The sequence below is a fragment of the Culex quinquefasciatus genome, chromosome 2, assembly GCF_015732765.1.
Source record: "Culex quinquefasciatus strain JHB chromosome 2, VPISU_Cqui_1.0_pri_paternal, whole genome shotgun sequence".
Classification (NCBI taxonomy): domain Eukaryota; kingdom Metazoa; phylum Arthropoda; class Insecta; order Diptera; family Culicidae; genus Culex; species Culex quinquefasciatus.
Window position 1 is genome coordinate 218,014,422 of NC_051862.1, and position 19,835 is coordinate 218,034,256.

The 19,835-nt window shown below is 31.0% G+C and overlaps 1 protein-coding gene across 4 annotated transcripts in view; it reads right to left on the reverse strand.

The window, feature by feature from the left end:
- The window catches only part of LOC6053464 (probable G-protein coupled receptor Mth-like 1), a 234,845-nt gene that overhangs the window by 2,529 nt on the left and 212,481 nt on the right, over window positions 1-19,835 (reverse strand). For 3 of the 4 annotated variants that reach the window (XM_038251412.1, XM_038251411.1, XM_038251413.1), the window contains exons 5-7: window positions 9,595-9,770; window positions 5,287-5,425; window positions 1,024-1,225 (exon numbers count right to left, since the gene is read on the reverse strand). In XM_038251412.1, coding sequence (XP_038107340.1) covers window positions 1,024-1,225; window positions 5,287-5,425; window positions 9,595-9,770 — 517 coding nt within the window. The remainder of the gene's footprint in view (window positions 1-1,023; window positions 1,226-5,286; window positions 5,426-9,594; window positions 9,771-19,835) is intronic. The other variant, XM_038251414.1, reaches the window with a different exon arrangement.

Below are 19,835 nucleotides of genomic sequence, written 5' to 3' on the forward strand. Positions count from 1 at the left end.
AATTTAACAAATGTTTTCAACTCGATTGAACTCGATGAATTCTCAACAGTTTCTGATGAATTTTCATCAGGTTCACTTTTCTACATATTTTTAAAAGAGGTAATATTCAACCAACAAAATTTTTAACCTTCCAAATTTCAACTTTTTGTTATATTTAGGATTGTTTTTAAACTCAAAACCTTAATGTTGAATTTAAAATCGATCAACAAACAAATTATAACCTTTATTTTCCACTTTTCCTTTCTGGTCCAACGCAACCAAATGAGATTTTGCGGTTCCCCCGCCATCCCTAACTCATCTCTAGCAAGAGATGCTGTTTTATTTTCCACGAAACCCCCAGCGAACCCCGAGAACCAAAAAACCTGGAAAATAAATTTCCTAGCCAGTTTATAACCTGTAACACACGAGATAACGGGGAAAACTCGTTTTAACCCTTTTTTCCCCTCTCCCTTGGTCCTGCGAGGATGCCGGATAAATATTTGCACTCTTAAACGCGCTCCAAGTCAAGTTGGCAATTTCAGGTCCGGCAAAGACAACTTTTTGCAATTTGACCACCTAAGGGTTTTCTGTGGAAAACAGAGTCGAAATAAACTCGGAGCTAATTATTATGTGCCCCAGGGGGACCATTTCAGGGTGGATTTTGCAAATTTGCGTTTAGCCATTTTCATTTCAGCTTTGAGTTTGGGGTTGGGGAATAGTTGCGAGTTTATTGAATATGACCCCTTCGGGTTAGGAAAAAGTTTTCTTTCTGATTTAGTTTCCGGTGATAAATAAAATTTTACTCGAGACGATTTAGAGAGGTGCAGATGATCGTGACGGTTGTGGCTTGTTCGAAAATGACGTTACTCAAGTAGTGACAATGCGCATACTTGATAGCAAAGTACAGCTTTTGGAGGCTAATTTTCGCCATTTGTGGTCCTTCTAGCCGAAACAGCTTGATCTTGACGGCCAATGACTATTTAAACTCAACAAAATTAACTTCAAAAAAACAAGAATCTCAAATAAAGTTCTCAAACCACTCACCTGCGGCTGGCAGCCGACGACGATGAAGATGAACACCCCCTGCAGGGCGTTGATCAGATCGGTGACGAGCCAGATGTAATCGGGACCGCCGAACACCCAGGAGGCCACGTCGGCGACCCACGTGACGCCCATCACCACGACCAGCTTCATGCAGACGCGTCCGAGGGCAGCACTGTAAGAGGGAGAAGAAACCAGACCGCGGCTAAAGAGGGTAGCACATTGTTGTTGGTGGTGGTTGGTGGAATCGGTGTTGTTGTTGGTTGTTGTGGTTGTTGCAGAGGTTGTTGGGAATCAACACCATTTGGGTCAGCCAAAACGGATGCGAGATAGAGAAAAAGAGAAAAAGAACGCAACAGAACAGAACAGCATTAGTAGCAAAGCACATGCTGACATGCAGGTGAGGGAGGAGGAGGTCGTGGATTACTTGGATGCATCAGGAAGGAAGGAACTTGATTCAGTTCTGACAGGGAAGGATTAGGAAGTGAGGTTAGGATTGCAAGGCTTGCTGACGGGGTTTTAGGGTGGTGAGTTAGTTGAGTGCAGAAGTTTGTTACTGGGTGTGATTAAAAACTACAATTATAAATTCATTTTTCAATAGGGCGAAACTATTGTAGGAATTTATCTCACAACTTTTATTGAAAATCATTATTGGATATAAGAGTGAGATGAACGGCATGTTTAAACCAAGAGTTACGCCATAGCTTGTTTGTATCAAGAGTTATGCCCTATTGAACTGTTACTGTTAATGCAGTTGCATGCCAATTGTACAAATTTACATATAAACAGAACATGAGTTTTACTTGTCGGAAAAAGTATTACATTGAAAATATTTCTCACATTCATAACTAAAGATCGAAATTGCCAGAATTCATTCAACTACAAAAAATAATAATAAAAGTAAAACATTTCATTTTACAAACATCACGATATCTGAATCATGCAAAATTTTCTAATCTTTAATTCAACCTAATCTTCATCTGATTCTTTCAATCAAATCATCAAATAGCTGAGAGAAGAAAAAAAAAATGCTGTCATTATTTTTTTACTAAATTTTGAGCGCATCAAAATTAAATTAAATATACTTTTAAAATAACTATATTTCTGAAACCACATTATTAAAAACATCAAAATAATTAAAAACATTCAATCATCAAACCTTGAAAACTAAAATCTAAATCGTATTTATTATTGTAGATTTTGTTCTTTACGTCATTTTCGCTGATTATTTCCTTTTTTGCTCTTATTATTTCATAACTAACTTTAGAGAATATTTAGTTGCTTTTGCAGATAAAGACGTATTTTTTAAATCACATTGATATGCCTTTCCAAAATCATTTATTTTCCATGTTAAGGAGTTCATTTTGAGCAAGTCTACGAAAAATTACCTTGACTTTTTTTTAATGTATTACATCTAATGATCTGAGTACACTTTTATGTCAGAAAACTGTGTAATATTTCATTATCAATTGAAATTATATGAATAAGCAATGAGGAAGTAATATAACGACATCAAAAATTGTTTAGTATAATTATTAATGATATCTTCAGTCCAATCGACTTTTCTTTTGTTTTTAATATTTGGATTGTTTTACATTTTTGAAAAAAAAATTATCAAAAACAAAAAAAATCTGTTGATATTAAATTTGAGGAATAAATCAGTACAAATAAGTCAAAAAGTAAAATGAATAAAACTTTCATAATAGGAAAAAAATAGTAGTGTTTCTGCCATAATAAAAGAATAACACCAAAATGTAATAAACAGTGTTTAGAACTAATCAAAACTTTTCAACGATTTTACATTCCATTGTGAAAATATGGCATTGTATGAAAACGTAATTTAACAAAAAATAACAAAGATAAGACAGTATTGGTAGCTAACCATACAAAAATTATAAGTAATTATTCGAATATCTGTGTCTTGAGAAGGAATTTTTTGACCTATATGTTTGGCAAAGTAAAAAAACATTTAAACGCTTAACTAAATATAAAAAAATAAAAACTAAAAAAAAAAGATTCCAAGGAATGGTATTAACACTTGAATGCAAAATGTGTATGAAATACATTTTACAGCTGCCCAGTTTTTAAAATATCTTAGTTTTGGTGATTTTTTTTTGTCGAAAAAACAACTTTTTGCAGTACTGAACATCGGAATTTCATAAAACATAAAAATATTGTTGATCAATCCCAGATATGCTAAATGTGATTTTGAACGCAGAACAAAGCATTTGCAATTGTTTTCATTTGATTTGACTTCTATATTTCTAATGAAAATTTGCAGTTTTTTTAAAAAAAAATTTTTGCTCTCAAATTTTTCGGACTGACCTGACAACCTGATTTTTTTGTGAATGTTCTGATCGATTTGGAGTCTTTGGCAAAGTTGAAGAAAATGATAATATTTAAATAAATAGGCACACGGATTTTTTTGCCCATATTTTCATATTTTTTTAAAATAAGGCAGATGCAAATATTTAAAAAAGTTTTTGTCCCTCGGCCCTGGCAAAAAAAATAAAAAAATATAAAAATTTAAATAACAAGCCATAGTCTTCACATTTAAATGAAAAAAGTGTTTTAAAATGCATTTTACACTAGTTCAGTTGTTTTGCAATCATTAGGTTTCAAAAAATCTAAGATCTGACAAATACAAAAATTGTATCGAAAAAAAAGATTTTGCATCGAAAATTTTCAAAAAATCTTAAGATTTTTTAATATACCCAAACATGCTAAAAATGATTTTAAACGCAGAAGAATGTATTTTAATTTGATTTCAGCTGGTTGCACTTGAATTTTCATTGAAATTTTGAAGTTTATTGCAAAATATTTTTTTTGACCCCTGATTTTTCGGGCCAATTTTAAAGGGGGGGGGGGGTGACAAAAACTTTTAAAAATATTTGTACCAGCCTAAATGTTTTGAAAAAAAATCCAGTCCAGTCAAAAAAATATGTTATGATAAAAATAAAAATATTTTTTTATTTTTTTTTTAGTGTCCATCTTTTTCCATTTCTACACATATTTTTTAAAAGCTGAGATTTGTTTTCAATTTTTTTTTTGAGTTCAAAAATCAGCTCTCCAAAGTATAAAAAATGATAAAATTAAATTTTTCTATGTGTCATTTAATTCGACCTTATTTTTCAAAGCGACGAGCTCGACAACCATTCGTCAAATTAAAATTTTACAATAATATTTGAGATTTTGTTATTATTCTGAAACAATCAAATCTTAAAAATATAGTGGTTTCATGTTTTTCAGATTTAATTATTTGTTCATTCTTCTTAATTGTTTTTTGCTAACAATACTAAAATAGAATTTGAATAGAACAAAAACTTTGACATCCAGGATATAAAAATTGGATAAAAACAAAAACATTGCAAGTACATTATAAAACTCAGACATCAACAAATTTAAATGAAAATTAAAACGAATCAACAAATTTATTAAAAAAAAAATCATCAACAAAAATAAAATAATGAAAATAGCTGGACAGCCAAGCAATTTTAATCCTAAACTATTTCTTGTTAATAATAATATATTTTTTGCCAAAAATTATCAGATGAAAAATATGTTATAAATGTGCTGAGAAAAAGTTTTCAGTAAAAAAAACTAATTTTAAAAACTGTGGCTTATAGATCAAATCAAGCAAACTTTACAGAAAAGTTAAATTAAATTTCACAAATATCGGCAATTTAATTGAAATAAAAAAAAATGGCAACTAAAGTAGCATTATTGTGATTGTAATTTAAATAAATTCTATCAATAACGCAACTCCATCGTTAATTAACAAATGATTAAAGTTGAACAAACCAATCAATCATGTTACCTAACTGTTTTTTGATATTGAACTATTTCTTGTTAAAATTTTAAAAAATATTTCCAAAAATATAAAAAAGACAAATATACACACAGAGCTGAGAAAAAGTTTCAAAAACAGATTTAAAAAATGTTGGAAAAATTAAAAAAATATCTACAATTTAACTATATTAAAAAAATTACTTTATCAATATCATAACAATGTGCATTAAATGCACTAAATTAAAATACATTCTACCTATAACGCATCTCCATAGTTGATTTGAACCAATTGGAATGATGTATTAAAAACTAAGATATTAACTAAAGATGTTCAAGAATAAGTTAACATTTATAATTCTTAAGAATGAATAAATAATACAAAAATACTGAATTTAGATTTTTTTTAAACATGACAGTGTTCTTTTTTTTCAAAAAAATTGACAAAGATGTTTTTATCATCTGACAGCAATCACTTACCGTTCCGTGGTGGACTTGACGTCGTCTCGCTTCCAGAGGCCACAGGTCAGCTGGCGGGCGGTCGACGCAAACAGCAGCAGGTTGATGCACAGCAGAATGCCCACCGGGCCGAAGAAGTAGGTCAATATCTCCATATCACCTGTGGGCAGTAGAAAATAAAAAAAAAGCGTTTGTTAATCAAACAAACCAAAATCGAAAATCAATATTGAACGAGTTGCTGAAACTCGGTGCGTTTTTTGGAGTGCAGAAAAAATATTCGATTCGAAACCACTCCACTGTGTTTGTCCGAAAAAGTGGACATCATTAATTAAATAAAGCAATGAGCGAAAAATCAACATCATCCAAGTTGGCCACGGGGTCACAACTTCCACTCTCACTCGACCAAACCCCCATTCAGATAAGTGAGAATGTCATTTCCTCTTAACTGTGATCATCAACAAACAAAAAAAACTCCAACAATGAGTATAAATTACGAAAGATAAACAACAAACTTCCTTCGGGGGGTCGACCCCAAACGACGACGAGAAGGGATTGTCCAAAATAAACGTCTCACAAATTAATGAAATTGAGTAAAAGACCTCCAGCTCTGAGGGGCAGCAGGCCATGTTTTGCTTGTAATCAGTTTTTTTTTTGCTTCCACTCTAGGCTTGCTTAGATGCGCGTCAAACGAGAGGAGGGTTGGGTACTTTCGGGCCCATAAATAGACAGCCAGAGATAGAGACACTTGGTCAAATGAACAATCAACTTTTTTTTTGCTGAGGCGCTTAAGGCGCTTTTCGAGGGGACGACCATCAATAGCATCTTCATTAGCCATTTCTGGTCGGGTAGAGTTTTGTTTGGGTCAGTGGGGATGGACCGACGGACGCGGACGCGTAATTGGGTCTTGTTTCCTGACCTCGACCAATTTAGGGGGGTACTTTTTTTTGCTGGATTCCCCCTGGAGGAATATTTTTGTTTGTACGGGAAAGCTCTACGAGATGTGCGTGGTTTCTGGGTCAAAGATTGTCGTAAGATGATGATGATGCTGCTCTGGGAATTAGTGAAAGTTTGGGTAATTACTTGCCTGTTTAACGGTGGGAAAGTGTTTTAACAGGGCGTTCTAATAGGGGTGTCAAAAAGAAGGACACGGCGCTCCCAAAAGCGGGTTTTGACGTCAAAGTTTTGATTCATCGTCTTTTTCAAGAAATATGTGTTACAAAATAGTAATGTATTTCTTTCTCGGCTTGTTTTTGGTTTGATATTATGTACGGATTTTTTAATTGACTTTGCCTTATTGGAGCATAGGCTTTAAAATGTACTACTCGTGAGATCAGTTTTGTAGAAATAGTGAGGTTGACCATTTTCAAAGATTGTTAAACCAACAATTTTGGTAGCTGTCACTTTTAGATGTAACACTTTGCCTGGAAGAAGATTTTTTTAATAACCAATACCCAAAACTCATAAAAAATTGCCTTTCAAAAAAAATAAACTTTGAAAAGCATAGGAATATGATTATTTCCTCTACAAAACCGAGATCTTGAATACACATTGAAACCTATCCACCTATTAGGTTAGTTAGCTGAGAAAATAAGTTACTTGCAATATATTTTATTCACTTGTTCTTAAATTTGTAAATTATGTAAGGCTAGTTAAAAATTTATGTATAGTTCATGTCTCTCGGCTCTTGTCGAGGTCGAGGGAGGGAGGAAACAAAAAATTTAAATAATTAACTCAAAATTAGTAATGGCCTGAATATAAAACTATTTCTAGTGTAGTTACTAATATTTTTTAAACATCAGTAAATTGCTTAGCATCTTAATCATTCTGAATTTGGCTCAAAAATTGGAAAACAAATTTAAACCTAGACATTTTTAAGCGATTTAGGCTTTAAAAAGGTATAAAATTTTAAGGCAACAAGTACAACGTCAAAAACCTCAAGGAAAAAACATGTTGATGTATTGCTTGAAAACTTGTGATTTTTAAGTGACATCACAGAAACAATATGTAAAGCATTTTTGGAAACTGTCAGTACAATAATTTTTAATATAAGGCTGCAATTTCCAATTTCAATTTCTAATTCCCTTTTCATCCTTTCTTGTTTCCGATCAGATCCGAAGGACAAACAAAAAATGAATTTAAATAAGTTCGGTTTTTCAAATTTTACGAATAAAATTCAGCTCTAAAAATTTAAAGCATTCAAGTTCAAGCCATTTTAACTTATTTATTTAATGAATAATTTCTTTTTTACTGAAATATTCTTCATATGAATTTTTTAAGGGTTTTCACAATATCGGGACAAGTTGAGAAAATAGCTTGAATCCAAAAAATAAATTTAAAAACCAGACTTTTATTTAAAACATTATAAGGATGATACAAACATTTTTCAAAGTTTTTGTCCTCGGCTCTGACCGGGGTCGATGGGGAGGAGGCAAAAATTATAAAAAAATATAAATACATCGTAAATTTTCAAAAATTCAAAAGTTTTTTGAATGAAACCAAACATGCTAAAAATGATTCTAAACGCAAGGGAATGCATTTTTAATTGATTTCAGTTAATTAGTTTTTTGCCCCATGATTTTTCAGACCGACTTCGATGGGGAGGGGGAGGGGGGATTAAAAACTTTAAATAAAATTTGTACCAGCCTAATAATTTTAAAACATAAATTCATGACTTATTTTGATAACGAACAACACTTCCCAATCTTATTCAAAATAAGTGATTTCAGTTTCACACTAATTCAAAATCATAATTTGCTAAAATCGGTCTCATTGTTTAGATTCGCTCTTTTCAAATATTTATATAAGCGATGCGATGTTTTTTCCCAAAAAAAAAAACAAGAAATTTAGAAGAAAATAATAAATCTAACTATTGTTAAAAATAAAACATTAAAGAAAAGATTTATTATACTATTATGAAAGATTTTTGTATTAAACGTTCTGACATTGAACCAATGAGAATTGGTTTTCCCGAAATTAAAAAAATATACATATATTTAATAAAAAAAAAGAAAATTTCACCGAACTTTTTTTTTACATCAAAAATTTGACCAAAAGTTTCCGAGATATCGTATGTAAAAAATATCAGACTAATAAGGTGATAATGTCATGATTCGAATTCCCAGACGCTTCGAAACCCGGATACTTCATCTTGTTTTATCAATTATTTGGATATAAGTTCGCATTATGAATGTCAAAACTGTGTTATTTGATGCATTCCAATATCAAATTTCTTTTAAAGTTTGTTTGAACGCTGTAGTTAATGCCAAAACATTTAATTACAATAAAATTATAAGTTTACCAAAAATACGAAACATTTCACAAGAAATATTTCATAGGCGTTCGAAGCACCGAAATTTATGGTTTCGATTTCCTTAAATTCTAGCAAATTTTTATTTAAACTATCGATTGTTTTGATGTTTACAGCTTATTTGAGACCTAAAGAATGCCATTCACTAACATTTCAGTCCAAATTTGTGCGATTCATAAATAAAATCGAGTGTCCGGAATTCGAAGCAAAAGTGTCCGGATTTCGAATCAGCTTTTATGAGTGTCCGGGATTCGAAGCACAACAAGTCATTTTAATTTTAAAATTCTGATAGAAATTGTTAGAAAATACCTATTTTGCATACATTTTCTTAAAACTAACTGTTTATACTACATCCTGATGATGTTTCTACATTTCCAACTTATTACATGATTTTTTGCCAGCTATAACAAAAATGATATGCTACTAAGTATCTGGATTTCGAATCATGATGTTGCTTCGAGAAATTCATTTTCATCGATTCAAATTCTTTTTGAGGCTGTATAAAAAAACGAATTACCCATTCTCCAAAATTCCAAAGAAAAAAATACAGGAAATTTTCTCATTTTTTCAAAAATATTTGTTAGGGAATTATTTTTTGAATTATTTCATTTTTTTGAAATTACGAAAAAGTGCCCACGTGGTTTATGGATGGTCCCAAACTTAAAATTCAAATTTGAAATCTTTAAACAATTTATCACTGAAATATTTTTTTTCAAAACAGTGGCACTAAACCGTAATCTGACAAGTGAAGATAATAAAGTACTGTAAAAATTGTTTGTTAATCAGTATTTTGGCATAAATCAAATATTACAAAACAAAATTCTCATAAATAACTTAGTAACAAATGGCTTGGGTGAAATTAAGTCATCGTATTCCCATTGTTGATTTTTTGAAATAATTTTATTTTTTTAAAACGAATACACATTCAACGATTAGTTGTTGAAGTATAACTCTTAGTTCTAAACATCAACATCGTTTTAAAAATAAATCACAAAACCCTTTAACGAAAAAAATGAACTCACCATAAAACCAGCACGTCCGCTCGCCAAACCGGGGCCTCAGATAGACGGTGTCCGGCAGGTTGTCCAGAATGGCCGCGACGCCGGCAATGACGAACGGGACGCCCCAGGCGTACACCTCGTAGATCCGCAGACGACAAATCTCCTGGCTTTTCTCCAGCGACGTCGGGCGTAAATCACTGCAAAAAATTGGGATAGAGAGAGAAAGGGGGAAAAAATACACAGATTAGTTGTTGAGTAGTAGTAGGCTATGGGACGTTGCGAGGACATTGCTGAAAGTGTGTGTCCGGAAAACGTGGCTTGCTGGGAGAGGCTTGCCACCAGAATGGATAAATAAGCGGACAACAACACATGCATGACTAAATAAATAGTGGAATGTTGCACATTTTTTGGCAACGACGAAAAAAAACGAAGGGAATGGGTTGAAATTTTATTTGAAGTTTATTCTATTTGCACTAAAAAAGCAGCAACGGGTGAAAGTCTAGACGGTTGCGGCACTCTGTTTGGACTTCAAGGTTATGCTTTCACTTTCACTCGGCGGGAAATAGCGTAAATAATTTAAGACTGCCACTTGTGCTGCAAAAAAAAGGTTCGAGGGCCGCCGACAGCTGCAAGAAGTTTAATTATCCCAACAATTTACACAACTTTGCAGCAATCACATGTGCTCTGACAATTAAGCAGGCAGATGAACTGTGCCAGTCCCGGGTTACTGCGATCAATCAAGCTCGAAATTCACTGCAAATTAAGATTGACTGCACACAACTTTCGAGCATGCGTGGAAAAATTCCAAACTGCAGTGTTGCCAATTATAATTTCCTAAAGAGTTTGACAGACTAAATATTCGGTTGATTTGCCAACCCTCTTTTTTCACAGTTCTACAGAGTGTAAAAAAAATCCCAGCAACTGGCACCACTTCCCCCTCCATCCGTCATCTTCAAATTTCAACGGATTCAACCTTTTGCGGACCTCGACACTTCTGGTGCGCTGGTGTTCATCTGTCACAAGCCAGAGCTCAAGACTTTCGCTTTCGTTCCGTCAGCGGGCAGGGCCTACTACTTCGTTGTCTAGAAGACAAGTCTTGCCAGAAATGCAACGACTCGCAGTGCAACACAGCTGCTTAAATAAACGAATTAATTAAATTAACTTTTCCCTTTTCAGAATAAAATGAACAAAAAGAAGAAGCGCAACTTGAGTTGCGCAAGTCTTGGCAGTAGAGTGGTAATTGCTTCCATAATCCCTTCGGCAAACTCCAACAAAGTTGACAACATGGTTCTCGAAGAGAGGAGGGGAGAGGGAAAAGTTTGCGCTAAAATTACACGCTAAACAAAAACTGACAAAAAAATGAGACCCGGCACTTTTTGTTCTTGTTCCGAAGTCAGGGAAAGAAACACTATGTTGCACCTTAAAACTGCGAACGTGCTCGCGCTTTCGCGAAGAATTTTATCAATTAAAACATTTCCGAAACAGGGCAACTTTTTAATTAAAAGTGAGAAGGAGTAGTTTTCGGATGGAAGAGAGGGAGTACTGCAGCGTTTTTGGAAGCGTAAAATCACGATAGGTCAGCAGTTTGCTGACGTTTTTGGTGATTTACTGCATAAAAGTAAAATTAACACTCAAACGCTCGGGTAGTCATTTGACCCCTATTTTTTTTCTTAGAAATCCCATAACTTTTGATAGAATTGACCAATTTGGATGCTTTCGGTTGCAAAAGATCCAGATTGGTCTATATTTTGAACTGCCAGATGGAGGAATGTGGTCCATTTTACCGGAGATATTCCGGCCTCGGCCCTCCTATATGGGTATTTGGCCAATATAATAAAAACTTTTCAACAGAAAAATTTCGGAAATGATGCAAAACTACAAGGCATCATCCTAATACATCATCCTGCAAAAATAATTGACATGGTTAAGTCCTACGGGGCAGCAGAGCCGGTTCCAGTTGGTCAACAATTGACATCAGCTCAGTGAACCGTTTCCGGATAGAACCTGTTCCGGTGCCCGAAGGTCTTCAGCATGTCATGTATCTATGCAGGATGATGTTTTAGGATGATTCCTTGAAGTTTTGCATCATTTCCGATTTTATTCTGTTGAAAAGTTTTTATTATATTGGCCAAATATCCATTTAGGAGGGCCGAGGTACAACAGAATCCGGAATATCTCCGGTAAAATGGACCACATTTGTCCTCCGTCTGACAGTTGAAAATATAGACAAATCTGGATCTTTTGCACCCGGAAGCATCCAAATTGGTCAATTCTATCAAAAGTTATGAGATTTTTAAGAAAAAAAATAGGGGTCAAATGACTACCCGAGCGTTTGAGTGTTAAGCAAGAACATATTTTAAAAAATTCATCACAAAAGTGTTATTGTACGGGAAGTTCTTGTTTTTCTAGTTTTTCTAGTTTTTTTTCGTTTTTTTTTTTCGTTTTTCTCGTTTTTTCTCGTTTTTCTCGTTTTTCTCGTTTTTCTCGTTTTTCTCGTTTTTCTTGTTTTTATTGTTTTTCTCGTTTTTCTCGTTTTTCTCGTTTTTCTCGTTTTTCTCGTTTTTCTCGGTTTTAGTTTTTAGTTTTTAGTTTTTAGTTTTTAGTTTTTAGTTTTTAGTTTTTAGTTTTTAGTTTTTAGTTTTTAGTTTTTAGTTTTTAGTTTTTAGTTTTTAGTTTTTAGTTTTTAGTTTTTAGTTTTTAGTTTTTAGTTTTTAGTTTTTAGTTTTTAGTTTTTAGTTTTTAGTTTTTAGTTTTTAGTTTTTAGTTTTTAGTTTTTAGTTTTTAGTTTTTAGTTTTTAGTTTTTAGTTTTTAGTTTTAGTTTTTAGTTTTTAGTTTTTAGTTTTAAGTTTTTAGTTTTAGTTTTTAGTTTTTAGTTTTAGTTTTTAGTTTTTAGTTTTAAGTTTTTAGTTTTTAGTTTTTAGTTTTTAGTTTTTAGTTTTAGTTTTTAGTTTTTAGTTTTTAGTTTTTAGTTTTTAGTTTTTAGTTTTTAGTTTTTAGTTTTTAGTTTTTAGTTTTTAGTTTTTAGTTTTTAGTTTTTAGTTTTTAGTTTTTAGTTTTTAGTTTTTAGTTTTTAGTTTTTAGTTTTTAGTTTTTAGTTTTTAGTTTTTAGTTTTTAGTTTTTAGTTTTTAGTTTTTAGTTTTTAGTTTTTAGTTTTTAGTTTTTAGTTTTTAGTTTTTAGTTTTTAGTTTTTAGTTTTTAGTTTTTAGTTTTTAGTTTTTAGTTTTTTTTAGTTTTTAGTTTTTAGTTTTTAGTTTTTAGTTTTTAGTTTTTAGTTTTTAGTTTTTAGTTTTTAGTTTTTAGTTTTTAGTTTTAGTTTTTAGTTTTTAGTTTTTAGTTTTTAGTTTTTAGTTTTTAGTTTTTAGTTTTAGTTTTTAGTTTTTAGTTTTTAGTTTTTAGTTTTTAGTTTTTAGTTTTTAGTTTTTAGTTTTTAGTTTTTAGTTTTTAGTTTTTAGTTTTTAGTTTTTAGTTTTTAGTTTTAGTTTTTAGTTTTAGTTTTTAGTTTTTAGTTTTTAGTTTTTAGTTTTTAGTTTTTAGTTTTTAGTTTTTAGTTTTTAGTTTTAGTTTTTAGTTTTTAGTTTTTAGTTTTTAGTTTTTAGTTTTTAGTTTTAGTTTTTAGTTTTTAGTTTTTAGTTTTTAGTTTTTAGTTTTTAGTTTTTAGTTTTTAGTTTTTAGTTTTTAGTTTTTAGTTTTTAGTTTTTAGTTTTAGTTTTTAGTTTTTAGTTTTTAGTTTTTAGTTTTTAGTTTTTAGTTTTTAGTTTTTAGTTTTTAGTTTTTAGTTTTTAGTTTTAGTTTTTAGTTTTTAGTTTTTAGTTTTTAGTTTTTAGTTTTTAGTTTTTAGTTTTTAGTTTTTAGTTTTTAGTTTTTAGTTTTTAGTTTTTAGTTTTTAGTTTTTAGTTTTTAGTTTTTAGTTTTTAGTTTTTAGTTTTTAGTTTTTAGTTTTTAGTTTTTAGTTTTTAGTTTTTAGTTTTTAGTTTTTAGTTTTTAGTTTTTAGTTTTTAGTTTTTAGTTTTTAGTTTTTAGTTTTTAGTTTTTAGTTTTTAGTTTTTAGTTTTTAGTTTTTAGTTTTTAGTTTTTAGTTTTTAGTTTTTAGTTTTTAGTTTTTAGTTTTAGTTTTTAGTTTTTAGTTTTTAGTTTTTAGTTTTTAGTTTTTAGTTTTTAGTTTTTAGTTTTTAGTTTTTAGTTTTAGTTTTTAGTTTTTAGTTTTTAGTTTTTAGTTTTTAGTTTTAGTTTTTAGTTTTTAGTTTTTAGTTTTAGTTTTTAGTTTTTAGTTTTTAGTTTTTAGTTTTTAGTTTTTAGTTTTTAGTTTTAGTTTTAGTTTTTAGTTTTTAGTTTTTAGTTTTAGTTTTTAGTTTTTAGTTTTTAGTTTTTAGTTTTTAGTTTTAGTTTTTAGTTTTAGTTTTTAGTTTTTAGTTTTTAGTTTTTAGTTTTTAGTTTTTAGTTTTTAGTTTTTAGTTTTTAGTTTTTAGTTTTTAGTTTTAGTTTTTAGTTTTTAGTTTTTAGTTTTTAGTTTTTAGTTTTTAGTTTTTAGTTTTTAGTTTTTAGTTTTTAGTTTTTAGTTTTTAGTTTTTAGTTTTTAGTTTTTAGTTTTTAGTTTTTAGTTTTTAGTTTTTAGTTTTAGTTTTAGTTTTTAGTTTTTAGTTTTTAGTTTTTAGTTTTTAGTTTTAGTTTTTAGTTTTTAGTTTTTAGTTTTTAGTTTTTAGTTTTTAGTTTTAGTTTTTAGTTTTTAGTTTTTAGTTTTAGTTTTTAGTTTTTAGTTTTTAGTTTTTAGTTTTTAGTTTTTAGTTTTTAGTTTTTAGTTTTTAGTTTTTAGTTTTTAGTTTTTAGTTTTTAGTTTTTAGTTTTTAGTTTTTAGTTTTTAGTTTTTAGTTTTTAGTTTTTAGTTTTTAGTTTTTAGATTTTAGTTTTTAGTTTTTAGTTTTTAGTTTTTAGTTTTTAGTTTTTAGTTTTTAGTTTTTAGTTTTAAGTTTTTAGTTTTTAGTTTTTAGTTTTCAGTTTTTAGTTTTTAGTTTTTAGTTTTTTTATGTTTCAATTCTATGATGAATACAAAAAAAATCTTTCATAAATCTTGACATTACAAGCATGACCCACAAACCGAAAACCAAACCCAAAACGTGAGAAATTTCTCAATTCATCGAACAAATTTTATGTTTCGTGTTCGCAACAAATCCGTTCTACACCCAGGTCAAGAAGAGACAAGACCCCGCACAAAGCAATCAACTTAATTGCGCGTTTATACATCCATAACAATTTGGAAAATCATAGTTCTCCCCACCCAACTAACGATATGTGTTCACTTCTTAAATACCAAACCCCGAGTTGGTTGGTCGATTTAGCAAGTTGCCTCACGTTCGCCGATTCTATCTTTTCTATCTGTACCTTTTAAAGTCCAAAATCACTTAATCGAAGCCCCGCCATCGTCTACAAATCATCGTAAATTCGTTTCGCGTCCCGACATGGCGATCAACCTGATCAAAATGTATCGCCGTCATACCTGGTGCGCGTGTTCAGGGGAGTGCCACCCTAACTTTCTCACGTTTTGTTGTGAGGGAAAAAAAAAGATTTCATTTTTGGTATACCTCTCTCGTGCGCGACCCAGCTAACACTAACGTGTCATTATGTATCATTACTTTAAATGTGCAATCAAATTATTATGATCGATTCTTTGCGTGGCCTTTCCTGACATCGATCGATACGTCGATCCATAATGCAACAGCACAAAAGAGTTGCAATACCTTGGATTCTGACTTTGGTTGATCTTTGATCGTGCGCGCGGTGTCTTTTTCAGATTTTAACGTGGGTTTCTTTAATGGGAGACCATTTGAACAACTAAATGTGCCAATTAGGCTCGTAACTAATTGCGGTTTATCTTAAAGTATGCATCGCAGATTATAAGGTTTAAATAATAAATGCATAAATCTTAAGTTAGTGACAAAGAGGGCCTTGCTTATAAAGCGATGAATTTTAGTGATTTTAGACAATTAACAGCGAAGATTCAAAATTTCATCTAATATAAAAATAACAAACAAATACCCAACATATATTTTCATTGATCTCCACTTGAACGCTCTCACCATTTCAATGGAATTCAATTTGCAAATCATCAAAGACAAAGCCACTAACATTTCCGGCAATCCAAAACTGCAATTCACACCAACCTCCCAGCACACTTCCCTTCCGGATCAGTTCAATAGTTCAATGAATCGCGCGGTGAAAAGCTCGTCAACAATTTGAACCCTTCCTCCTCACTCCCAGGATCACCCAGCTATTGTTTTAACCACCACCAACTAGCAGGATAGTCCTAAATAGAAAGCAGATGTCGACCAGCCAGACCAGACAAACCAGAACCGGCCACGTGTGAGCGACCACGTGTGCGCGGTGGCTGGTCAACCGGAGGGAAAATCGGGACCCGCTTTCAATTATTTCCGGAATGCAACGCTGCAATGCTGCTGAAAAAAGACATTGAAAAATAACTCTCTATTGGTGAAATGCAAAACTGTGCACGTGTTTATTGTTCCCAATTTGCCACCCCAGAATTAATTCGCGTGTGACCAAACGCGCGAGTTTTTAAAAATAATCCAATCAAACGAAGCGTCGAACTGTGGTTAAACCACTGACCACCAAAAACGTATTGTTTTTTTCCACCGTGCACAACAATTTCACGAAAACCACTTGCTAACGCAATGGTTTTTTTTCCTCGGGGTGCAGTTTATTTTCAAATTTAACATATTTGTCGAGTGTGTCACAAAATGCGGCGTAGGAGGATGGGTTGGATTACCCCGATGAAGAGCACGGGTAAATTTGTTTCAGTGTGGCGCTGGCGCCACTAGACTAATAAAAAATTGGCAGTCGATCAACAGAATCGAATCGTGTGGAATTTGGCAAATGCTCGAAGTTTGAAGAATCTGGGCCAGACTCGTTACGAGATGAGTTTGCAGAAACTTTTTACTTGTTTGGACAAGCGAGAGAGAGACACTTGAGATTCCTTCTCGTGAATTGGTGCGAGGCGAAATGGCCTCTTCAAAGAAAATTTAATTAATCACTAATTGCACACCAGCAATGCAGGCAGGCAAACCAAGCAGGCTTAGACTTAATTCAACAAACCAAATTGATTGCGGCCTGTGTGCGGTCGTGCTGAATGTTTTGACAGAGCATCGTGTGTCGATGGCGACCAAGAAGTGTGTTTATTTGGTGTTTATCCAACTGATGGGGGTCCGATGAGTTTGTTTGTTTGTTGGGTTTCGGGTTTTGTGGGGGCCTGGGACAGCGCTTCTCCATTTGTGGGCGAGTTGTTGGATAAAAATGAGAAAACGTTTGACCGAAATGCTGACACACAATGTTTTGAAATTACTTTTTAAATTAAATCCATTTTTTGCATCAATTTTTGTTTTTGTTAATTTTATAATAACTATTGACGGAAATGTGCCCGTTTGTGTGCAAATAATGAACGATTCCGTACGCTTTTGCTAGTACATTTTTTCTAGCATTTTTTTTTTGTAATTAACTGTCTTTATAAGGTGCTATGAAACTATTCGAAAAATATTTTATTAAAAGACTGATTTTCTTATCAATACGGTTTTTTCGAAAATGCTTATTTAGGATATGAAATAAGAAACATTAACTAATTGAGGCTGGATGTATAAAAATTTTTAAAAAGTTTCTAGATCCAATTTTTTTAAAGATTTAACGGTGCACATCAACCAAAGCTTTTACACCCAGATTATTGTTACAGTCATTTTAGTATCTTCAAACTATGGGAACTATCGATATATTTTTGTATTCATGCCCTAAGCTACTATTTCCATAACGATTTACAACAAAATTTGTCAATTTTTATAATCAAATTATTTTAGGATTGGGTCCGTAAGTTCAACAATTTTAGAATAAGAAGACAACAACTTCCTTGGTTGCTGTGCACCCTTAAAGCTGAAATTGTATTTAAAATATTATTTTAAAAATAATTTTGATTTTGGACACTTTTTTAAGTTTAGGTCGGAGATATTCTATATTATTTTTGTTTTCCCCCTTCATACCCGACATTTGCAAAAAAAAAAAAAAAAAAAACAGAACAAATCAACGATCATTGCTGAAAATTTATATTTAATTGAAAAAAAACATAAACAATCGACTGTCAATCGACACTGAAAACATTTAATGTCGATGGAAATCAGCTTTCAATCAAATGAAAACGGTTTAAAACGCATTTTCTGCGTCTATATCAATTTTTATTGCATATTTGTACTCGTTTTAAAATACAATGCAGGCTCAATTATCAAAAGGTTTCTTAGAAAGTTTGGATGATCAATAACATTTCTTTTTGTATTTTTTATTTCCTTACTTTAACATCTAACTCGAATTCTGCGACTCCATTTGAGACAAATTTGAGCGGCTAATAGCATGTTTCTCAACATTTTAACTTAACCATTTTGGCCACCATCTAGGATTTATAATTTCCAAATTAGTTTAAATCATAAATATATGTGACCACAAATCAGAAATAATTTAAAACAAACGATTTTTTTTATTAAATCATTGAGATTCAAAAATTACTTCATTGTAGTATTCAATTGTTTTTTTTTTTTATAAAAAAGAATTTCCCAAAATACGTTTTTTTTTTATTTCTTGAATTTTTTTATATGTTTTAGAAGACAAAAACCAGCAGCTTTGACGGGCATAAATGTTGCGCCAAGTTATGATTTTTCGAAACAAAAGAAATCTTACAAAATTTTTAGAATCGGAGGATCGAATTTGCAATCGAAATGCACCTAACAGAAGACTCGATAAACTGTTTTGTTTTTGAGATTTAACCGCTAGTATTTAAATTAATAAAAATATATCAGCTTTTATATTTATAAAAAGTGTCTATGAGTTTTTAGATTTCTTTTTTCGAAAAGTTCATAAAATTTCCTGAAATTTCACCTTAAAAAACATTGAGGTTGAACCTATGATTGCTAAGAAAAACGAACTGGAAAATTGAATTTTTTAAAGTCTTACCCAAACAGCCTCCAGTCATATACAGAGACATCGATTTCTGAATTTTCTGATCTGAGCAGTTCTCTACGAAATCGGTATTTTTTCTTTAATTTTAATTTTTGTATTTTTTAATCCAACTGAAACTTTTCTGGTGCCTTCGGTATGTTCATATAATTTTCCATACAAATTTGGCAGCTGGCCATACAAAAATGATGTATAAAATTCAAAAATCTGTATCTTTTGAAGGAATTTTTTGATCGATTTGGTGTCTTCGGCAAAGTTGTAGGTATGGATATGGACTACACTGAAAAAAAATGATACACGGTTAAAAAAAATTGGTGATTTTTTATTTAACTTTTTTTCACTACAACTTGATTTGCAAAAAAACACTATTTTCAATTTTTTTATTTTTTGATATGTTTTAGAGGACATCAAATGCCAACTTTTCAGAAATTTTCAGATTGTGCAAAAAATCTTTGAGCGAATTATAAATTTTTGAATCAATACTGATTTTTTAAACAAATCGAAAAATTGGTCGCAAAAATATTTCAACTTCATTTTTCGATGTAAAATCAAATTTGCAATCAAAAAGTACTTCAGTGAAATTTTGATAAAGTGCACCGTTTTCAAGTTAAATCCATATTTAGGTGACTTTTTTGAAAATAGTCGCAGTTTTTCATTTTTTGAAATTAGTGCACATGTTTGCCCAACTTTGAAAAAAATATTTTTGAAAAGCTTAGAAAATTCTTTATATTTTGCATTCTTGAACTTTGTTCATACGACCCTTAGTTGCTGAGATATTACCATGCAAAGGTTTAAAAACATGAAAATTGATGTTTTCTAATTTCCACCCAAACAACACACCATTTTGTAATGTCGATATCTCAGCAACTAATGGTCCTATTTTCAATGTTAAACTATTAAATATTCATGAAATTTTTCGATCTTTTCGAAACAAATATTTTCAAAATTTTAAAACCAAGACTAACATTTTAAAAGGGCGTAATATTGAAAAGTCACCTAAAAATGGATTAAACTTGAAAACGGTGCACTTTATCAAAATTTCACTTAAGTACTTTTTGATTGCAAATTTGATCAGTATTGATTCAAAAATTCATAACTCGCTCAAAGATTTTTTGCACAACCTGAAAATTTCTGAAAAGTTGGCATTTGATTTCCTCTAAAAAAATAGTGTTTTTTTGCAAATCAAGTTTTAGTGACAAAAAGTTAAATAAAAAATCACCATTTTTTTTTACCGTGTATCATTTTTTCAGTGTAGTCTTTATCCAT